At 40.9% G+C, this 18,813-nt stretch overlaps 2 protein-coding genes across 2 annotated transcripts; both read right to left on the reverse strand.

Moving 5' to 3' along the window:
• Positions 1–855: 855 nt before the first annotated feature.
• On the reverse strand, positions 856–3,097 carry ASCL3 (achaete-scute family bHLH transcription factor 3). Its single transcript, XM_075426200.1, has one exon. The coding sequence runs from the start codon at positions 1,691–1,693 to the stop codon at positions 1,139–1,141; it is 555 nt and encodes a 184-aa protein (XP_075282315.1). The 5' UTR covers positions 1,694–3,097; the 3' UTR covers positions 856–1,138.
• Positions 3,098–5,782: 2,685 nt separating this feature from the next.
• On the reverse strand, positions 5,783–17,208 carry TMEM9B (TMEM9 domain family member B). The gene is made up of 5 exons (XM_075426616.1): positions 17,044–17,208; positions 15,539–15,630; positions 11,997–12,105; positions 10,902–11,036; positions 5,783–6,954 (listed from the first exon to the last, which is right to left on the reverse strand). Exons 1-5 carry the CDS (start codon positions 17,125–17,127, stop codon positions 6,799–6,801), a joined length of 576 nt encoding a protein of 191 aa, XP_075282731.1. The 5' UTR covers positions 17,128–17,208; the 3' UTR covers positions 5,783–6,798.
• Between the last annotated feature and the right edge of the window lie 1,605 nt (positions 17,209–18,813).

The raw sequence follows: 18,813 nt of genomic DNA on the forward strand, positions 1-18,813 counted from the left end.
CCTTCCAGTCCCAAACATTCTGTGATTTTGGGGGGGGGGGGGGGGGGGGGGAAGAAGAATACTTAATTGCATTTTGTAGGCATTTTTCAAATCACTGCTATAAAACCAAGGTAACAGAGGGTCTGATTGTGATTAGGGACAAGGATCCAGCACTTCAAAAGTCTGTAACCATTTTCTGTACATTCTGCTGCACCCACGGACTACCTGCTCTCATGCTGTCAGCAGAACGGTTCTTTAATATCAGTAATACAATTCCCTTACGTATAGTAAATGTTAAAACACTTCTCCAGTTATGAGCTAAACTTTCTTCGCCATCTTCACATAAATCTATTCTATACCACTTAGCTGAAACCATCAGCAGCACAGAGGAACAGACTGGGAGTTTGGGGAAGACCACCCCAGACCTCAACCATTATCAGAGAAAGTCCCCAAAAATTTCTGTTGCAGGATTATGTAGCCCCGCCCGCCAAGGCCAAGACCTTGCCAACCCTCTTTATACCGTGTATTGCGTGAGCAGTCCTAGTAATTTTTAAGGGCACTGACAGCTGAAGAATCCGATTTTCAACAGAAATTAAGCTAAGTCAACAGTTTTTGATGGGATTAAAATATTCATTAATAAGAAAAGAATGAAACAGCACTTGCAAGACATTATGCTCTTCCTATGTTCAGTAACCATAAGAGCTGCTACCCTCCTCTTTTTGTCTTCGCCCTTTTAAATTATCCTTTCTGTTGGCATCTAACAACATTCCTGGGAACTTTTTAAAAGGCCTTTTCAGTGAAACACTGGCAATTAGACCAAAAACCTTTTATGAAAGTGCATGAGAGTAAACCAGTAACATTCCAGAAAATGAGAGGAATCTCAGTCCCGTAAGTGGAAGGATTTTATTTTAAAGTATGCAGGTTGTGACGATACATACAGTTACTGCACACGTATAGATATTACAATTTGTTGACAATTTTAGAAACGCTTTCCTATTTCCATGAATTAACTAACTTAGGCCATTCAGATGAGAATGTGGGCTGATACTGACGCACGCTATGATCTGCTCCTAAGATGTGCCAGGACTGTGCACGTCATTAACAATATAGTGGCTGCTAGGTTCCCAGACAGGATATCTTTCACCTGGTTTGGAACAGTTTAGATTGTCTTCAAAAACTGGTTTTCTTTGTTAACTGCCCTAGGTGCTTGGCTTGGCTCCTTGACATTTTTTTCTGCCACCACAGAGTCACCGTACAGAACAGACTGTAGGTAGCTAATGTATTTTATTGCAGCACGGAGTGTCTCTACTTTGCTGAGCCGTTTCTCCAAATATTCTTTAGGTAGGTGATGCCTCAGTTTAGTGTAGCCTTCGTTGACACATTTAACCCTCTGTCTTTCCCTCTCATTCCTCTTCCTGATGAAAGCTGGCCCATAGGAGTACTCGCTTTTGCGGTAATTAGAATGGGGCATTTGGTAGGGAAAGGCGCAGGGCTCACTGTAGAAGTTCTCCGCGATGAGATGCTCAGATATGAAAGGAAGGAACGACAAGTCTTCAGAGCAAGCGCCCTGGTTTGGTGTTTCTGGGTACACGTGAAATGTGACCACTGGCTCGGCAAAGAAAGGCCTAGCCAGCTGTACGCGCTGAGTCTCGGTACAGACGGACAACCTGTCCATGAGGTTATGGTAGCTTTGGCCATCCATCAGGTTCTGCATTTAACCTGGAAATGCGTAATTACACAATAATTTAAACAACTCATACTGAACAGCAGAAAAACCTCACCCGGACTTTCCAACACTCGGCATTACTGGAATTTTCCAGAACAGACATTTAATGCATTTGTGACATTTCCGAACGGTGTTGGAAGATCATCACACAGAGCAGACAACGTCCCATTTGAAAACACGAGGAAGTGCAAGTCAGCAACACTGATAAATAAGTCACAACTGATTCTAAGAAAATAAAGCCACTAGAGCTTCCTAAAGGAAACTGCATCCAATCTCCTTTCACATCAGCTTTAGAAATGAAGAGAATCTACATTTATGTACTCCACACAGGTCTAGCTTGCTCCAAATCAACCAAAACTTACATCTCTACAGACAATAAACAAAGCAGGCAGAGATCTGAGGCATTCTCTCCATGTGCTGCTTCTCCCTGAAAAAAAATTAGACCTACAATTTCAGTAATAGACTCCCTATCCATACCAAAAAGCCTTCAAAGACAACATTATTTTTTCTCTATATTAATTTGATGTCTCATTCACTATACTGTCTTAACTAGACGGAAAACTTGTGCAGGGCATTGATCTCAATCTTATGTCTGTCAGATATTATAGCCATTCTACATAAAAAATTTTACAAAGAGTTTAGAGGATGAATTTCTGCTGAACCTAACATATCCTTGGGTCCTCATGCTCCTTCTGTGCTCATCTGCAGATTAAACACAGATATGAAATACTAAATACATTCCTACTGACAGATGATTATGAAATAATTGATTTATTAAAGAAAAAATGCATGTCCTAATTATACTGTCGAAATGATAAATTATTTTACTAAGAAGCAACTGCACACAGTCATCAGGGCACTGCTAGAAACCTGTAACTCAGACTGGCCTACCAAAACCACATACCCTCTCTTTAGAGCAGCATTACAGCAGGCATAACTACTCAAATCACCCTTATATATTTATTAGAAAGATAATCTTTCAGTGTTTTATAGGAAGCTATACTATAATGCCTTCCCACTATCATTATTCAAACAGCTAAATATCAGTATAACTATAGTGAATATTACCTAATAGCTACTTAAAAATAAATATGAAATAATTAGTTAATTCTGCAGAATTACTGCAATGCATCATCACGGACTGCAAGCAATACTTGCCTACACAGAATCTATCCAAAAGTGCTCTTACTTATCATCCACTTCCACATCTATACATTGCTGTCTAAAACACTTAGGTTATATTACACCCCCTAAAATGGAAAACACACCTGAACATTAAACTAGCTTACTAGAAACATCGAGATTCCATACTCACAAAACCCTTGCAAAGCTTCAAATGTTCCAATCATGGTTCCATAACATAAATGGGATCCCCTTAATCCTTCACAAGGATATGGGGATATTTTTTCTAATGACTTCATACCTGCCACGTTTAATACAGAGAGAAATTTTACTCAGTATGGACCTATCTTCACAACATATTGTATCAAAATGCCTCTGTATCCAGCGTTGTCTCTTTCTAATGCACATGGATCTCACAACAGAAATCCCATGAGTTAAGAATTCATTTATAGCATGCTGTTAGACAAGAGAAAGTCACATGCATCTTAAACAGGTACTTCTGTAGGTAGGTTGAAAGCATGAACACCACATCCATTTCACATTAATCTACATGCAGAAAATCAGAGGTGAATATATACACTCATTATAAAATGAAAATGGTAGACAGTCATCTTTCCCTTCTCTACTGACACAGGTTGGGTTAGTGTCTGAAAACTTTCTACTGGTAACTTAAAGACACTGTCTGAGGAAAAAAAGTCTGTTACATAGCAGAAAAACCTTCATAGCAAAGCACCACTATAGAAGAAGAAACCAAACCCAATACCCCTCAAAAGAAGAGATACTTGCAGTATTTGTTGCTTAGTACCAACACTTCTGCTGCATAATTGCGTTACATAAAACAGTTGTCTGCCGCCTTACTACCTGCATGGAATGCAAAATGCAAGTTTTAGAATCGTTTTCCTTTTAGACTAGAGACTCACCAATCTTCGGAAGAAAGCAAAATCCAAGGAAATAAGATGTGCTATTTTAAGACTGATGAACAACACCTGAAAATATCTGAATGATATTAAAAAAAGAAGTTAATGTTCCATTTTTCTTACAGCTTATTTAATAAGAGATCGCATTAAACACGGTTCATTAAAGAGCTACAGAAGCACTGATACTGAATAGCTTGTAGAAGTGCCTTACAAAAACACCGATACTCAGTGACAATCTGTTGCTAGATACAGCAATACGCCAGTCTCTTACCTGAATTATGCAGCTTGTTCTGCTGAGTATATGACTGCTCTAATTTATAGTCAAGTGACAACATGCAAAGTAGCTTACAGTTAGATCTGCTCATTTCTGGTTTGGCTTTTCCACCCACACCACAGCTATGATGGCAACAAAACTTGGCATTAAGGACTAGAAATTTTAAAACTGTATTGAACACAACCAGAGGTAGAAAAAGTGATCAGGAATGTGCTTTGTTTACTTCCTGTATGTGTTAACCAAAGCAGTATTTTCATTTATTGGCTTTTCATTCTTTAATGTCTAAATATAACAATCAACTAGAATTTAGTTACATACTTACCATCAAGGCATGAACAAATATTTTCATAGCTTTCATTTTAAACACAGAAAATCACCATTTATTTAGAAGAAACTTGTAACGTATTCGTCTCCAGATTAGAGGCGAGGACACACATTAGTTACCTTAATACCCTCATATTTAATCTTCATTATACCTGTAATTTTGGGAAATTCCTGTAGTGTTAAGAAGTGTAACACCATAGAAGAGGTCTCTAATAAAGCATTTATGGAGGTAGACAAGACTTGAAAACAGTGAGCAATCAGTAGCAAGACAAATATTTTCAAGTTTTGCTTAAACTTAAAAACATAGTATGGAGCAATCCATCGGTGTAATCCAACATACATAGGTATACAGATGTCCAGTTGTACAGGTGTAAGGAAGTAAGACACTTAACTCCAAAACTCCTACATGTTACAGGATTACATTGACACTCACTATTTGGCCCTTCCATTGATCAAAGTAAAACCACACAAAAAATCCAAAACCAAACCAGTTTAGCTTAAAACCTTCAGAAGATACTGTAAGATGAGAAACAACTGATGTACTACCAAGAGCTACATACATCCAGTCTTGTCTTCTTGGGACCGTCAGCCATCAATGAAAGCATTCTGCTTCTGCTGCCCTTGTGTGGAGCCACAACGGTGCTGTATTCCGCATCCTCCTTCCCACTCCAGCTTCAGGCCTCACCAGCAAGGCAGCCAAGAGGTAGAGCACCTACTAGAACTGGTAGACGGGCACATCTTCAACAAACAAGTTACACTATTTTTCTTTTGGGGTCCCTGGGTACATCGCTGTGATAACCGGTTATTGACTCATCAGGGTGGGATGCTGAACACAGTAACTGAACCCCGACTCTGGATTTTTTATTTTTTTTGTCCTGTCAATCCACTTTGTGCCTTTTTATTTTTTTTAATTTAAAGAAAGAATCCTGTGCCTCCACAATTAGCCACCCATTATAATTCTCTCCAGATTAACTCATTTTTTGGAAAACTACAGGACTGGCAACAGAACGAAGCTCCGTATCCGCAAAAGAGTTGCAGTCAAGCGCAAGTGTTATGGGGCAACTATGTTTCCACCCCTGACTTAGCAGAGATGGGTGCACAGGTACAGTTTATTTCCCATGTTACTCTGTCCCTCAGGCTGTGGACTAAGCAAGCCAAAACTGCATGTGGCAACATACAGTACTGTTCCACGTACCATTTCTTTTCACACTGGAACTGAAAACTGCCTAAAACAATACTATAACTACATATGCATAGCTAAATTTGAGTCAGGGATTAAAAACTTTTTTCAGTTAGCAATTTGGTAAGCCTTTCTTTATCTACGCACTGAACAAGTGCATACGTCTACTCTGAAGCGTTTTCAGAGAAGTGCTTTTATAGATGGAATTTACATGCAGGGTAATGAGGAAGAAAAATGACAACATACACATAATACACAGCTGTTTTTCAAAAATCAGTTTTATCTTTAATTGTTACATTCTAAACAGGATATATGAAAGTTAGTCATCTAGCAGCTGTATACCTCTTAAGAGATGAGTACAGAATCACAGATAAAAAATACACCTAACTCCCAAGATGACAGGTGCTAGAGAAAGTATGTGCCTTACATCATCAATCCAGACAAATGCAGAAAGATTTTTATAATAAATATTTCATCATATACTAACTCCTGAGACTTTACCCATGAAAAGAAAGGGAAAAGATTTTTTTTAAAGAGATATCATACACATACAATATATTAAGCTATTAAAGAAAAATAGAACAAAGTGCCAACACTGTCTTGATATGCACTGCATTTGAGTTTATCTACATCACAGTACTTTAAGTATGCAGCTCAAAGTGTCAGTGTCAATTTAAGTCTTGCCTTAAATCTGCAAACATCACTTGACATACAAGCATCTTGAAAGTACAAGTGCAAGAAACCAAATGATGAATACAGCCAATCAGGATTTCATTCTCTGATATGAAAACTACACTGCAAGATTTAGATTTCCAGTACCTAGCATTAGTCGGCAGAAAATCCAAATATATTTACAAAAGGTCTTTACATAAAGTGATTAGTGAGCTGTAAGTAGTTACTGTGTTCCCAGGTACTTTTTAACCACATAAATAGTAGAGAGAAATATATAGTTAAAAAACACCATAAAGTTACAACTGTAAATAAGGTACCACAATGGCAACCCAAGATACCTTAGGGTTTGTTTTTGTTTTCTTTTCAGTTTTGTTAGTAAAAGCCATTTGAAAGTTTAAAGATTTTAGGTTTTGGTTAACTAATCTTTTTAAATTGCTTCCACTCCAGTATATTCCTTCAAACACTTTTTTCTCTCTTTTTTTTTTTTAAATCAATAATGAATCATCCAAGAAAACCCTTATGAATTGGCAGGATCAGGAAGACATAAGTCAGCTCTTTCAATTAGTCCACTTTACTTCCTTGGAGTTATCTTACTGAGACACAATTAACTCAGCACAACATGACGGTCAAAGACAGATTTGCGCTGCTCTTGGACCTGTAACTTCCAGCGCTGCTGGGCATACTCCACTTTGTTCAACACATTGGCACGGCTCCGAGAACGAGCCAGCACGTCATGCGCATTTGCAAAAGGCTGGTGATCCTGGAATGGCAAAAAATATTAGTTAGATCTCAAGAACTGCACTGAGCAACTACATGAGTCTTTTTTGTTGTTACATTCCAAAGGATGTGGGGGTTTTTTTGGTTTGAGGTTTTTTAAGGTAAACAAGCTGTTTCAACAAGCTGGTCAGTAATAACAACCAAGCAAGGTTTTGAATAGTTAGAACTGTGCTTCAGTTTCTTACTCAAAGTAACTTCCAGAGGTTTCCCAAATAGACCAAACATCATTGTACTGTCAAACAATTATCTGCTGCCCAGAGATATCATGGTGAGCTGCAAGATCAGAACCAGAGTCTTGTAGCCATGGGCAGCTGGTGGGACAGAGGTGCCAGGAGCCTCCTGTTACTGTCGTGAGTGCACTTCACTCTAAAAATGAATTAGAGAGTCAGCTCTCTGCCAGCTCTCAGCCGCTTACTACGTAGCAAATGCACTCCACTTTAAAACTGAATTGTTATTGTTGTGAATGCATTTCACTTTAAAACGGAATTAAAGAGTCAGCTCTCTGCCAGCTCTTAGCCATTTACCGTCAGGCAGTTCAGGATGTTCACACACAGCTTCTATATAAAACCAACACACTCTGCTGTTTACCAAACTAAACCTATTGTACTGAGCTGTCTAAAAGCACAGTCAATACAGCTGTTTAGCTGACAGCTCAACAATAACCCAGTGCTTGTTTAATATTTACTGTCTGTTTTCTAACAGTACTTGCAAAACTATTTTCTTGTAGTAAATATAACCAAGTCACAAACAGTAAGAGTTCGAACTGAACTTATGTGGCTATCAAACTCTTTTGGACATAAACATAGTCATGTTGCTAAAGCTATTTCAGAGAGCATCATATATAAAATGCATAATGAAAAATAACATAATTATATCCCGTAAGTGTATTTTTGTACATCTACACTTCATATTCCTTCCCCGCCCTCCCCCCGCCCCCAAACACTTTTGAAGACATTTACATTAATGGATACTTTATTTGCGACATGACTATGTAGGGTAGCTCAATGATAATTCTTAGCAGTACAGAGATTATTAGTAATGATACCCATTAAAGTGATGCCTACAAGTCCCAAAGCCACACGTGAGCCTCACTGGGCTAAGGAATATGCTCACATAGAGTGAGAGACAATCTCTGACCCAAAAGGGCTATAAACTCAGCATAAAAAATTACACAGTTGGATACACCTAGAATGGGCAGTTAACAGGTGACAAATCACTTCATTCATAGGGGGAAACAAAGTCACAATAGCAACACATTTCTACCGTAAAACACGTGGTGGAAGGGAGACCACAGGACAAGCTAGCTGCTACTCGTGTTCCTGATAAACAACAAATCTCATCTTGAAGGCTAGCTACTGTTAATTTCTATGTAGACAAGGGGAAAAAAGAATTCAAGAGGAAAGATGTCTATAGAAGTGGTTTACATTCACCAGTTGCCATTGCCATCAACGGGCAATGAGAAAGGGCAAACATACTGGCTTGAAATTCAGCAACAAAATCGATGCACACAGTACTTCCAAAGTGTGACAAGGATCAAACTTGCAAGAGGGAAGGTAAGGATGGGGCTAAGTCATGAGGGACCTTAAATTATTTCACATTCACTGTCACAGAAGGAGGATAAACAGGAAAGGAGCAACATGAACTAAGCAAGGACCAGAAGTGTATTTTGTTCCAAGCGCTACTGAAGATATACACGCTAGTGACTCCAAAAGCACAAGGTAATAGACACAGTAACAGTTACAGCAAAACATGAAACTGGTTAAGACAGATCCAGATTTTAAGGTGAATTCATTCTGCAGTTAACTTGAGCTCTGCTACGGGACTTACTTCTTCCACCTATAATCAAAGCTTCTAACCCAGATTTGGGGGTAGTAATATAATTTATCTAAGGTATAAAATAAAAATAATCTGTCTGAAGTATAGCATACAGCACAAGTTCATGTAATTCAAGTAGGAATCTTCCCAATTTGCCGTAAGAATAGAGACAGAAAAAGGGTCATTCAATACCTCCTTTCACAAAAAAAAAAAATCCACCAATATCCTCCTAGAAGTGACTAGCAAAATCTCAAGATGTCAATATAAAGATATTTGGAGTATATCTTCAACTAATATACAAGGAAGTACAGAAACAGTGGGACATAATAGCAATAGTGTATCTCTGTCCAAAGAACCTTCATGCCAGACAATATTAGCTCAAAATTGGGTAACAATCACATATTTTTGTTGTGAAATCAAGGTAAATAGAGAAGACCAAGCTGATAAAAGCTATTCTCTAGAAAAATGCTTGATTGTGAATACTTAATATCCGCTCTTTGCAGAAGAGAAACCCCTTTTAAGTCAAGATAGCCAGTGTGGCCACTGTTGAAAAAAAATGGTAGAACTAAAGAATATGCCTTTCCTCAGTTTACTAGCAATGACAGTTGTCACTCCAAAACCAAAAATCAACCTGAAGAAGCTGAGTGCAACTCACATTAAAATCTGCAGATACACAGCATAACAGAGCATAGCATTTATTGCTTTTTGATACCTTCAGATCTGCGAGTCCACTGAAGCAATCAGAACTACAATGCTTTTAAGCAGATTTTAAAGACCACTGCCATCATAAGTTTGTTTCATCAAGAACAAACTTACTTATCCCCTCCTATTAACTTCCTACTTATTTGAAGGAATGATGAAAATATTCTTAACGATTCCATTGTACGACACTAATAAATGCAGTAAGTCTTCTTAACTAGCTCCCACCTACTTTAACAGTAACAAAGTGCTCATGTCTGCTGAACGGCTGAGGTGAAGCAGACAGCAATCTTTCGGTTTCTTACTCTGGGTTTGGTTTCAGCAATTCTAAGCTTATGCCACATCTGAAGCACACTTTATCAGTAAAAACAGTGCTGCTTGAGGGCTCAATATAAAGTACATTGATGTTGAGAGTTCAGAACTGTTATCAGTTTGTGTGGTTCAACACCACAACCCAGCTGCCATCTTAGAAAGCTTTCCTCACAGTAGTTTATGGACATACTTCTCCCAGGCACACAGCTTCATCAGGTTCAGCTGCACACAGATTCACCACATGCAAAGCCATAGTCCATATTTTTATACTATTCTAAGTTCCCCTTCAATACACAGATGACATACTCCCACCAACCAGTATTCCTTACAGGTACTAACGTGCCTCACTTCCCAATGCAAGGTTTCATAAGGTCTTACTGTGTTACAGGTCCCTTCCTGTAATGGTAACAGGTCATAAGGCTACAGGTCCCTTCCTGTAACAGTACTGAAGATGATTTTGTTCCATTTTCATTAGAAGTCAAAAACCCTGTGTTGGAGATCAGGAAGACCAGCAATAACAGGAAACAGAGTCACTAATGGGCTACTCCCCTTTTCCTCCCCAAGAACAGGCTGTTCTGATATCTACTATCACATCTGGTTTCCAGCAGTAATATTAAGAAATTATTTCAGCATCAATTGCTCTATTACTTCATTACAACAATTTCTACTTGAATTTCTAGCATCAGCAAATTCAAATTGGAGCAACAGAAGATGCAACCCCTCTACTTTCTTTCTGTACCCAGAAATCTAAGCAGTAAGCAATCTGCATAAGTGTGATCACTAGCAAGACCGTACGGATCGCTAAAACTTGAGAAGTTGAACCTCCTACCCTCCATTCCTACTCTGTTTCTTCTACAAGAAAATAATCTGTGTCTAGAGCTTGGATAACTGAAGCAGTCCTTATCTTGCTACTTTCTAGCACAGTGAAAAATTAAAAAGTGTCTTCAGAAAAGTCATCACACAGCTTGCTTCTCCTCTCCCTTCAGGAAAAGCATTTACACTGCCTGGCAAAAAAAAAAGCTGCTCATCCCAAGAAGTTATTTAACAATTAGCCATAGCAATCTTTATATTAACACAAGGACACCAGAACTCTGGTGAACTCACCCCAATGTCTTCATCACTTTGTATGAGTTGCGAATGTCCAAAGAGACGTCTCTTCAGTATAGGTTCCACCAGTGTAAGGTACACCATGTACAAAAGAAGTAGGCCCAAAATAGACAGGTATATGATGATTGTAACCTAGGTAACAGAAGCACAGGTTATGTCAGAACTGTGACATTACCCCCATAGTCTCTCAGCAGGCAGCAAGGACCAAAAGAAAAGCACATGCAAAGTTTGGGATGAGCCTGTTGATCGTTGGTAGTGTCACTAGAAGAATTAAAACCCACAAACAGAGTAAAAACACCTAACTACGACCTGGTATTGAAATTGTTTAGGGCAGATAGCTGTTCGCTTGCAACAGTTTTTCTTACTGAGGCCTTGCTAAAAGTCTTATGCTATCCCTCTTAAAACAATTGGGTGTTACAAATCTCACCTCAACCAAGACAACTGTTCAGTTTGCCCATTAAATTGGGGTTACAAATTTGGGGGTACCTGCGTGGTTTCCATTCTCTAGCATAGATCAGTCACTAACAAAAATGGGAAGGCAAAAAGAAATACCAAACTTCTAAAAGACCAAAAATAGGAGCCTATGTTACAAAAGAAGAAAAGATGCACTGCACAATCTATTCACGGCAGCCCAGAGCACAATGGCTCCAATCGAGTAAGAATGTGAAGAATATAGGAACCATCTGTTAGAGCAAACACGGACAATTTTGCTTTTTAGCTTCCCAATGAACAAAGAAACTTTATAGTAAGAAAGACAGCCGAATAATGAGAGGCCCTCTAAAATAATAACAAAAACAAAGTCCAAAGCTTCACAAAAATGCCCTAGCACACTCAATTTCAGCAAGGTGTAAAGTTTGATCTCTGAAGTGGAGGTCTTCCATAAAGCATCTCAAGCCTGCTCCTTCAGCTGTAGCTTGATGCTACCATTACTACTCAAGATAAATTGTGAGCAACTATCATGGAAAAAAGTTAATCTTAGGCTACTTCAGAAAAAAAATTCCCTTTAAAAAGAATATTTCTCTAAAACACAACAGACACATTTACTAATCAGCTGAAGTATTTAATGTATGCCAACAGAATTACATTGTTTACCTTAATTGTGACAGAGCTTCTCTCTTCGTATTTGCATTCACAACGTAAACAGTATGCTTCTACATCAGGTCCAGGGACGGGCATAGGCTCAACCACATGAAGACAATCGCTGAAGAAAGACAGAAACCACCCAGGCAGCTTTGAGATGGTTTTAGTTTACCCATTCCACTATGCATGCAGACCCCAGCTGCACGAGCTGAGAAGCCACCTTTGCTTAAGTTAAGCTGTTCTAAATTATAGGTATTAAAAAAAAAAAAAAAAAAAATTACTACCCCACAATTATTTTACTTAAACAAGAAATTCAGCTACTGACAAGCTGCTAAGCAAATCAAGACATTTCTAACTCAATACAATATTTTCATTTTTCAGTGAAACGATTACAGCTGTTACCGTAACACGTCCAAGGATCTGAATTCCAGCACGAACGTATCATTTGGCACTGAGATCATGGATGAATGTAAATTCCAGCTATTCACTTCCTTCTTCATCCTACCCAAAAGAGCCTTATTCTATCTTTCCACTGTCTGAAGGGAGATTAACCTCTCTTTGGTGTTAATGAACAGAAGTTCTTTTTTCTTGCCATCACAAGCTGCAGCCATTGAAGAAAAAAGTCAGATGGGTTGTTTCTCTAAGCGATTGTGAATAAATAGCATTCAATTTTCAGCACTGGACCTGGATCCAAAAGCATAATTTGACTTAAAAGATCACAAAATACAAGCCAGCCCCAGGCCAAAAAGTGTGGCTGACAATCTTGTGGGCGCTCTACACCATGGCACTAAAATCCAGCTGCCATGAGACAGCTGCTTCCACCAATAACTTAGGTAATTTTGGTCTTTCTGCTGGCTCAGGTTGGTTGTTCAGAGTTCACGTTCTGGGGTCCCTGCAGAGCACTGACAACAAAAATCCTGTTCTGCCTTTATCCCGGCTAACTCAATGTTACACATCACAGTCAGAGGCAGGTAATGAACAAAACGCCTGACGTGATAGCAGCAGCTCAAGATTCACCACTCTGCTGGGCTAGATTACAACACTGCAAACTCATGGCCAGACACCAACTCCTCTCTTGTTTTCTTTCCATTTCTTCTTCATAACTAAACTAATGAGTGTCAAGCCACATCCTCCACAGAAGAGCAGAAGGCTTACTTTTCTCATTTATTTGAAAGCAGAATTACAATCTCCTCTATGGAGGAGTGCAGCATTCAAGCTACAAGATCAAAAATATGTGCAAGTTATAATCTATGCAATTTCTGGCGCAAGCTTTCAATCATATGAACAATATGCTGCACAAGTATAGCAGAAGGCTTGTATGTAGCTTAAGTACAGTAGTAAGTCTGTTACTGTGAATGTATCAAATATTAATATCAGCATTTTTTCCTCCAGTGTTTCAAGTTGCTAGGCAGTGTAAAATCTATCAAAACCTCAGAATTTTGATGATGGACTTCCTTGGATTGTGATTCCATGGCAATTTTAAAAGAACATGTAGAAAAGGCTGATCCTTTTCTAAATGATTTTCCCACTCAACTGCGTCTATGTTGCCACCTTCTCTCTTGCTCCCACAGTAACAGAACCAAGGAAGTATTTCTTCCAAGGCAGCTTCTGCACACACAGATTTCCAACACGCGCAGCTTGTAGAGAGGGCGTCCTCCCTCCCTCCCTCCATGACTACCACTGCAGTCGGCCTACACTTGCCTGGTGCATTGTCATCAGGACGGGATTGCCTGCAATAGTCCCAAGCCCGAGCCCAGAAGGGTGAACACTTGTACTGGTGTCCAAGCACCCCAGCCCCTACTGGCACTGTTTGCCAGCCTGAAGCCAAAGAACAGGCCACACCAAGTGAAAAACTGAAACATGTAAATAAGAACAACACGATGTACATTACAGTTTCAATATTAAAAATAATATTTTCATTTTAGGTCTGGGACAAGCCAGCAGTAAGTGGTCATTACTGTACATAATTCATAAAGACACTAAAAATTGACCTGGCTCGTGTCTCATGAGTGACTGATCTAAATACCCAAAGGATGGTGTACATCAGCCAGTTCTATTCAATAACAAGTCACCTGCACTGACCCAGAGGCTAAACTACAGCACCGTTTGCCAATTTTATTGCACATGAACTAGCAATCAAGCCTTTTAGAAGTGGCAAGAAGACACCTCAAACAGAAGATCAAAGCCATAAAATGTTCCCAGATGGCCACTTAAGAAAAGATCTCAACAAAATGAGATTTAAGATGGAAAAACAGATTTTTGAGATTCTGTATAAATCAGTATCTGTCACCACAAAATTAGTCCAGCCTTTAAAACTAATTTTTCCTTCAGTGAGTACCAATATTGTTTTGAAGGGAAACAAAGTCTTCTCTGCTAGTAAGGCACACACTAAGCAATACCCACTGAAGAAAATCCAGTTTCATTTGCAGAGTGGTAACGAACAATAAAACCAGTAACACTGCTACTCAAAGGCCTGCTGCAGCTGGAATTCTCCCAGTATGTTTCATTACTGCAACTTTATTTGTCATAGTAGGACTAATGTTAAATTAATCATGTGGGATGACAATAGTAATTTTGATTGGACAGTACACTTTATGTTCATTAGTTTAGATTGAAATTTACAGTGTTGTTTCTCACAGCTCTCCTGCAAGTAATTTAGTAAGTCAAGGTACAGCTCTACACACACCTGTAGTGCTAATTTTATTCCTACCAATATTTTTGTGTGCCTGCTCAGGAGGATGAAATTTTCATAATCAAGACAACCTGCTCCTACTCGTCAGACTGAAAAGTCTTTTACAAATTCTTAATGTAACTCAAGAATAGTCAAGACATCAAGAAGTTTGTCACGTTTTTATAGGCTGACCCAAGAATCTCTGAGCACTTCCAACATCAATGCAACTCTAAAACATGATGTTTTATTTGTATGATTCACATAGATGATGATACTCAATGTGAAATTACACAAGGGAGCTATGTCAACACAATAAATCACGGTCATCTCCCTTTCTTCCCCAAACCCTCATCCCTGGCCATGTACATCAGTCCTCAGCTTGGAGGGGAGCCCGACAAATGCCGTACTAATTATAGATGACTCAGGCCATCTCATATGCTAGCATTCTCTGACTACAGTCCTGAGGAACAGAAATCTCCAGAAACAATAGTCTCTAAATGATACAATGGGTTTCAAGAGTACAGAAAGAGAAGACAACACTCCCCAAGTCCTAGTTCCATGGCTGTGCTCCCTCACCTTCACGTCATTTCAAATCACTGAATTCAAACTACAACACCTTCTTCCCTTCTACTATTCTGAAGTCTAAACAAATAACTAAATATGCAATCAAGCAAACAAAACAGAAGACAGGGCAAAAACTACGGATTTCAAGCCTTATCCCTTGCTAGAGCTGAATTCTGGAATACTTTTAAAAGAAAAGTTTGAGTAAGTTACGCAAGAGATGTAACTTCTCCTAGCACCACCACAGGAGAATCACACATAATCACTGGGGAAAAAGTCTTTAACTAGTAAGGTTGATTTTTTTTATGCTATACACACTCACCAGTCTTTCTGTGAAATATTTTTGTTGTAAATATGGCCTGAATGGTCTTTGTAAGGAGGGCAGATGCATTTACATCGGACATCCTCAGAATTCTGTGAAGTAAACAACGTGGTTAGAAAAAATCATCAGTAATTGTAACAGGATACAGAAAGCACTCTTCATGTAATACATGATATACTCAACATAAACTACTTGCAGCTATCTTTGAATAGTCTTACTTGAGATTTCCTTCAAGTTTAAGAACAACCCTTCAAAATTACTAAGCTAGCAGAGCAATTTGTCAAGTAAGACTATTATTTTAGATAGCAAATGTGTGTTCTTTATGAGAAAAATCTGGAGTTCGAGCTCACTCGTCTTTTTAAGAAATAACACACATTCAGAAGTTACTGCTATTGGTATACTCAACTACTCAATTTATGAGGAAAGCTGTGTAACAGACATGGCAACAAGCTGAAAACAAATGAAAGAATAATAACCACAAATGGAGGTTTGCAAAGAAGCCTCTGTGCATAATGCTGTCCTCCCTGGCCAGAACAGAAACATTTTTGTAAGGAAAACTATCAAGGGAACTAGTACAACCTACAGTCCTCTTGTCTTCAACAGCAGCAGGGTATTGTGAGGTAGAGAAAAAAAGTACAAAATTGGAATTCCAAACAAAAGTAAAGTAAATGTGAAAAATGATGGAAACTTGTAAAAGCAAGTTTTACAGAAACAAATTAAAATTTGCATAAGAAGCAAGAAGCACTGCAGAAAGCAGCAGGGAGAATTAACTGTTATGGACAGCGAGAAAGAGGCAGCACCCAAAATTAACATTTAGACCACTACTGAGAAAAACTGAATGTCAGAAAGAGATAATTTTGTGTAGCATATTAAAAAAGGATTATTCCTTCCTCTCGCTCTCAGCACAAGAGCTGAACACCCAATGGAGAGAACAGAGATGGTCTGGAAGGGGTTACAGACAAAAGCATTCTCAAACCCCAATCAGAGCAAGTTATTTGAGTACATAATGAGAGACAGAGGATAAATATGACTTCTCTAAAGTTCAAGGCAATTTCTAACGGCACTACAAAAGAACGTCTTAAGAAGTATCGGTAATAAACTTCTACACTGAACAATCGGGTCAGAGTAACACCGGGTATCGGTGAGTTGGAAAACCCTGACTACGCTGAACACCAAGGCACTTCTGGCCTCGCCACAGGAAAACCAAATCGCTGCTTAGCACTAAAAAGGAAAAAATTAGACGCGCGGGTACTCTGACAACAGGAAAGGCTTTTACTGTCAGGAGACGCGGCGCCCCCTGTCAGCCAGAGACGCCAAGGCTGCAGCAGGCCCGACCCCCAGCCGCCAAGGCCGCAGGCCTGGCCACCGACCCCGGGGGAGCCGCGGCAGCCGGTAAGGCCGCAGGAGCCGCTGCAGCACCGTCGCGGGCCCCGTTCCCCCTGGCTCGTACCGGGAAGGGGAACGGAGGGCACCACCGCAACCCGTTCCCGCCCCGCCCCGCTCACCTTGGCCTCGGCGCCCAACCCCGCCAGAGCGGCCAGCGCCAGCAGCGAGCAGAGGCGCGCCCATGCCCCGCAGCCGGCCGCCATGTCGGGCCCCGACCGCTTATCGCCGCCGCGCCGCCGGCCCCCCAACGCCCGCCGCCATCACTTCCGCCTTCCGCCAACCTCACGTGAGGCGGCGTCCGGCCGCCGTGGCGGCCCCCGCGGGAACGGCGGCGCCGCCGGGTGGTTCCGGGGCGACAGGGCGTGTCCCTGCCTGCCAACGGGCCCCATTTTCAGGAGAAAAACACAAAAAGTGTTGAAGTGGAGTAAAAGTGGTGACAAGCCGCACTCTGAATGAGATGTTCGCCTTGCAGATAATCCATTCTTTGCATCACTGAACACGCAAGGGTAATTAATATACAACTTCATGCATTTTGTGGAGGGGTAGATGAGACAGAGGTTTCTCTGAGAAAACCTCGCTAAAATCCTCTTTTTCATACCGTGCGTCTTCCTCCCGTCCCGCTTCTGCCCTACGCTGCCAAGCAGCGATGCCGAGCATCATCGGGACCTGCTCTGTCGCCTCCCTGCTTCCCCAGCCCCCGGTAACCACCGGCGATTTCATGGGAACGAAAATAATCCTTTAGGTACAGTACACTTTTCAGTTGTGCTATTGCACTTTTGTTTTCACAGAATCACAGAATGGTAGGGGTTGGAAGGGACCTCTGTGGGTCATCTAGTCCAACCCTCCTGCCCAAGCAGGGTCACCTACAGCAGGCTGCACAGGACCTTGTCCAGGCAGGTCTTCAATATCTCCAGAGAACGAGACTCCACAGCCTCCCTGGGCAGCCTGTTCCAGCTCTCCGTCACCCTCAGAGGGAAGAAATTCTTCCTCATGTTCAGGGGGAACTTCCTATGCTTCAATTTGTGCCCATTGCCCCTTGTCCTGTCGCTGGGCACCACTGAAAAGAGTCTGGCCCCATCCTCCTGACACCCACCCTTCAGATATTTGCAAGCATTTATTAGGTCCCCTCGCAGCCTTCTCTTCTTCAGGCTGAACAAGCCCAGCTCCCTCAGCCTTCCTTCATAGGAGAGATGCTCCAGTCCCCTCACCATCCTCGTAGCCCTCCTCTGGACTCTCTCCAGCATCTCCTCATCTTTCTTGAAGTGGGGAGCCCAGAACTGGACACAGTACTCCAGATGGGGCCTCACTAGGGCAGAGTAGAGGGGAAGGAGAACGTCCGTCGACCTGCTGGCCACACTCTTCTTGATGCACCCCAGGATTCCATTGGCCTTCTTGGCAGCCAGGGCACACTGCTGGCTCATGGTCAACCTGTCATCCACCAGGACACCCAGGTCCCTCTCCGCAGAGCTGCTCTCCAGCAGGTCCGCCCCAAGCCTATACTGATGCATGAGGTTGTTCCTTCCCAGGTGCAGGACCGTGCACTTGCCCTTGTTGAACTTCATCAGGTTCCTCTCTGCCCAACTTTCCAGCCCGTCCAGGTCTCGCTGAATGGCAGCACAGCCTGACGGTGTATCCACCACTCCCCCCAGTTTGGTGTCATCAGCAAACTTGCTGAGGGTGCACTCTAACTCTTCATCCAGGTCATTGAAGAAGAAATTGAACAAGACTGTGCCCAGTACGGATCCCTGGGGGACACTACTAGTTACAGGCCTTTTCATACAGTGGGTTGTGTAATACTCATGGTGCATCAGGCACCTCGGTAAAGGAGCCTGAGTCACTATGGAAACACAAAACACCTTTCTTTAGAATTCAGGGAAAATTGCCAGTGG

This window comes from Opisthocomus hoazin, chromosome 7 (genome assembly GCF_030867145.1).
Source record: "Opisthocomus hoazin isolate bOpiHoa1 chromosome 7, bOpiHoa1.hap1, whole genome shotgun sequence".
NCBI classification, from domain to species: Eukaryota; Metazoa; Chordata; class Aves; order Opisthocomiformes; family Opisthocomidae; genus Opisthocomus; species Opisthocomus hoazin.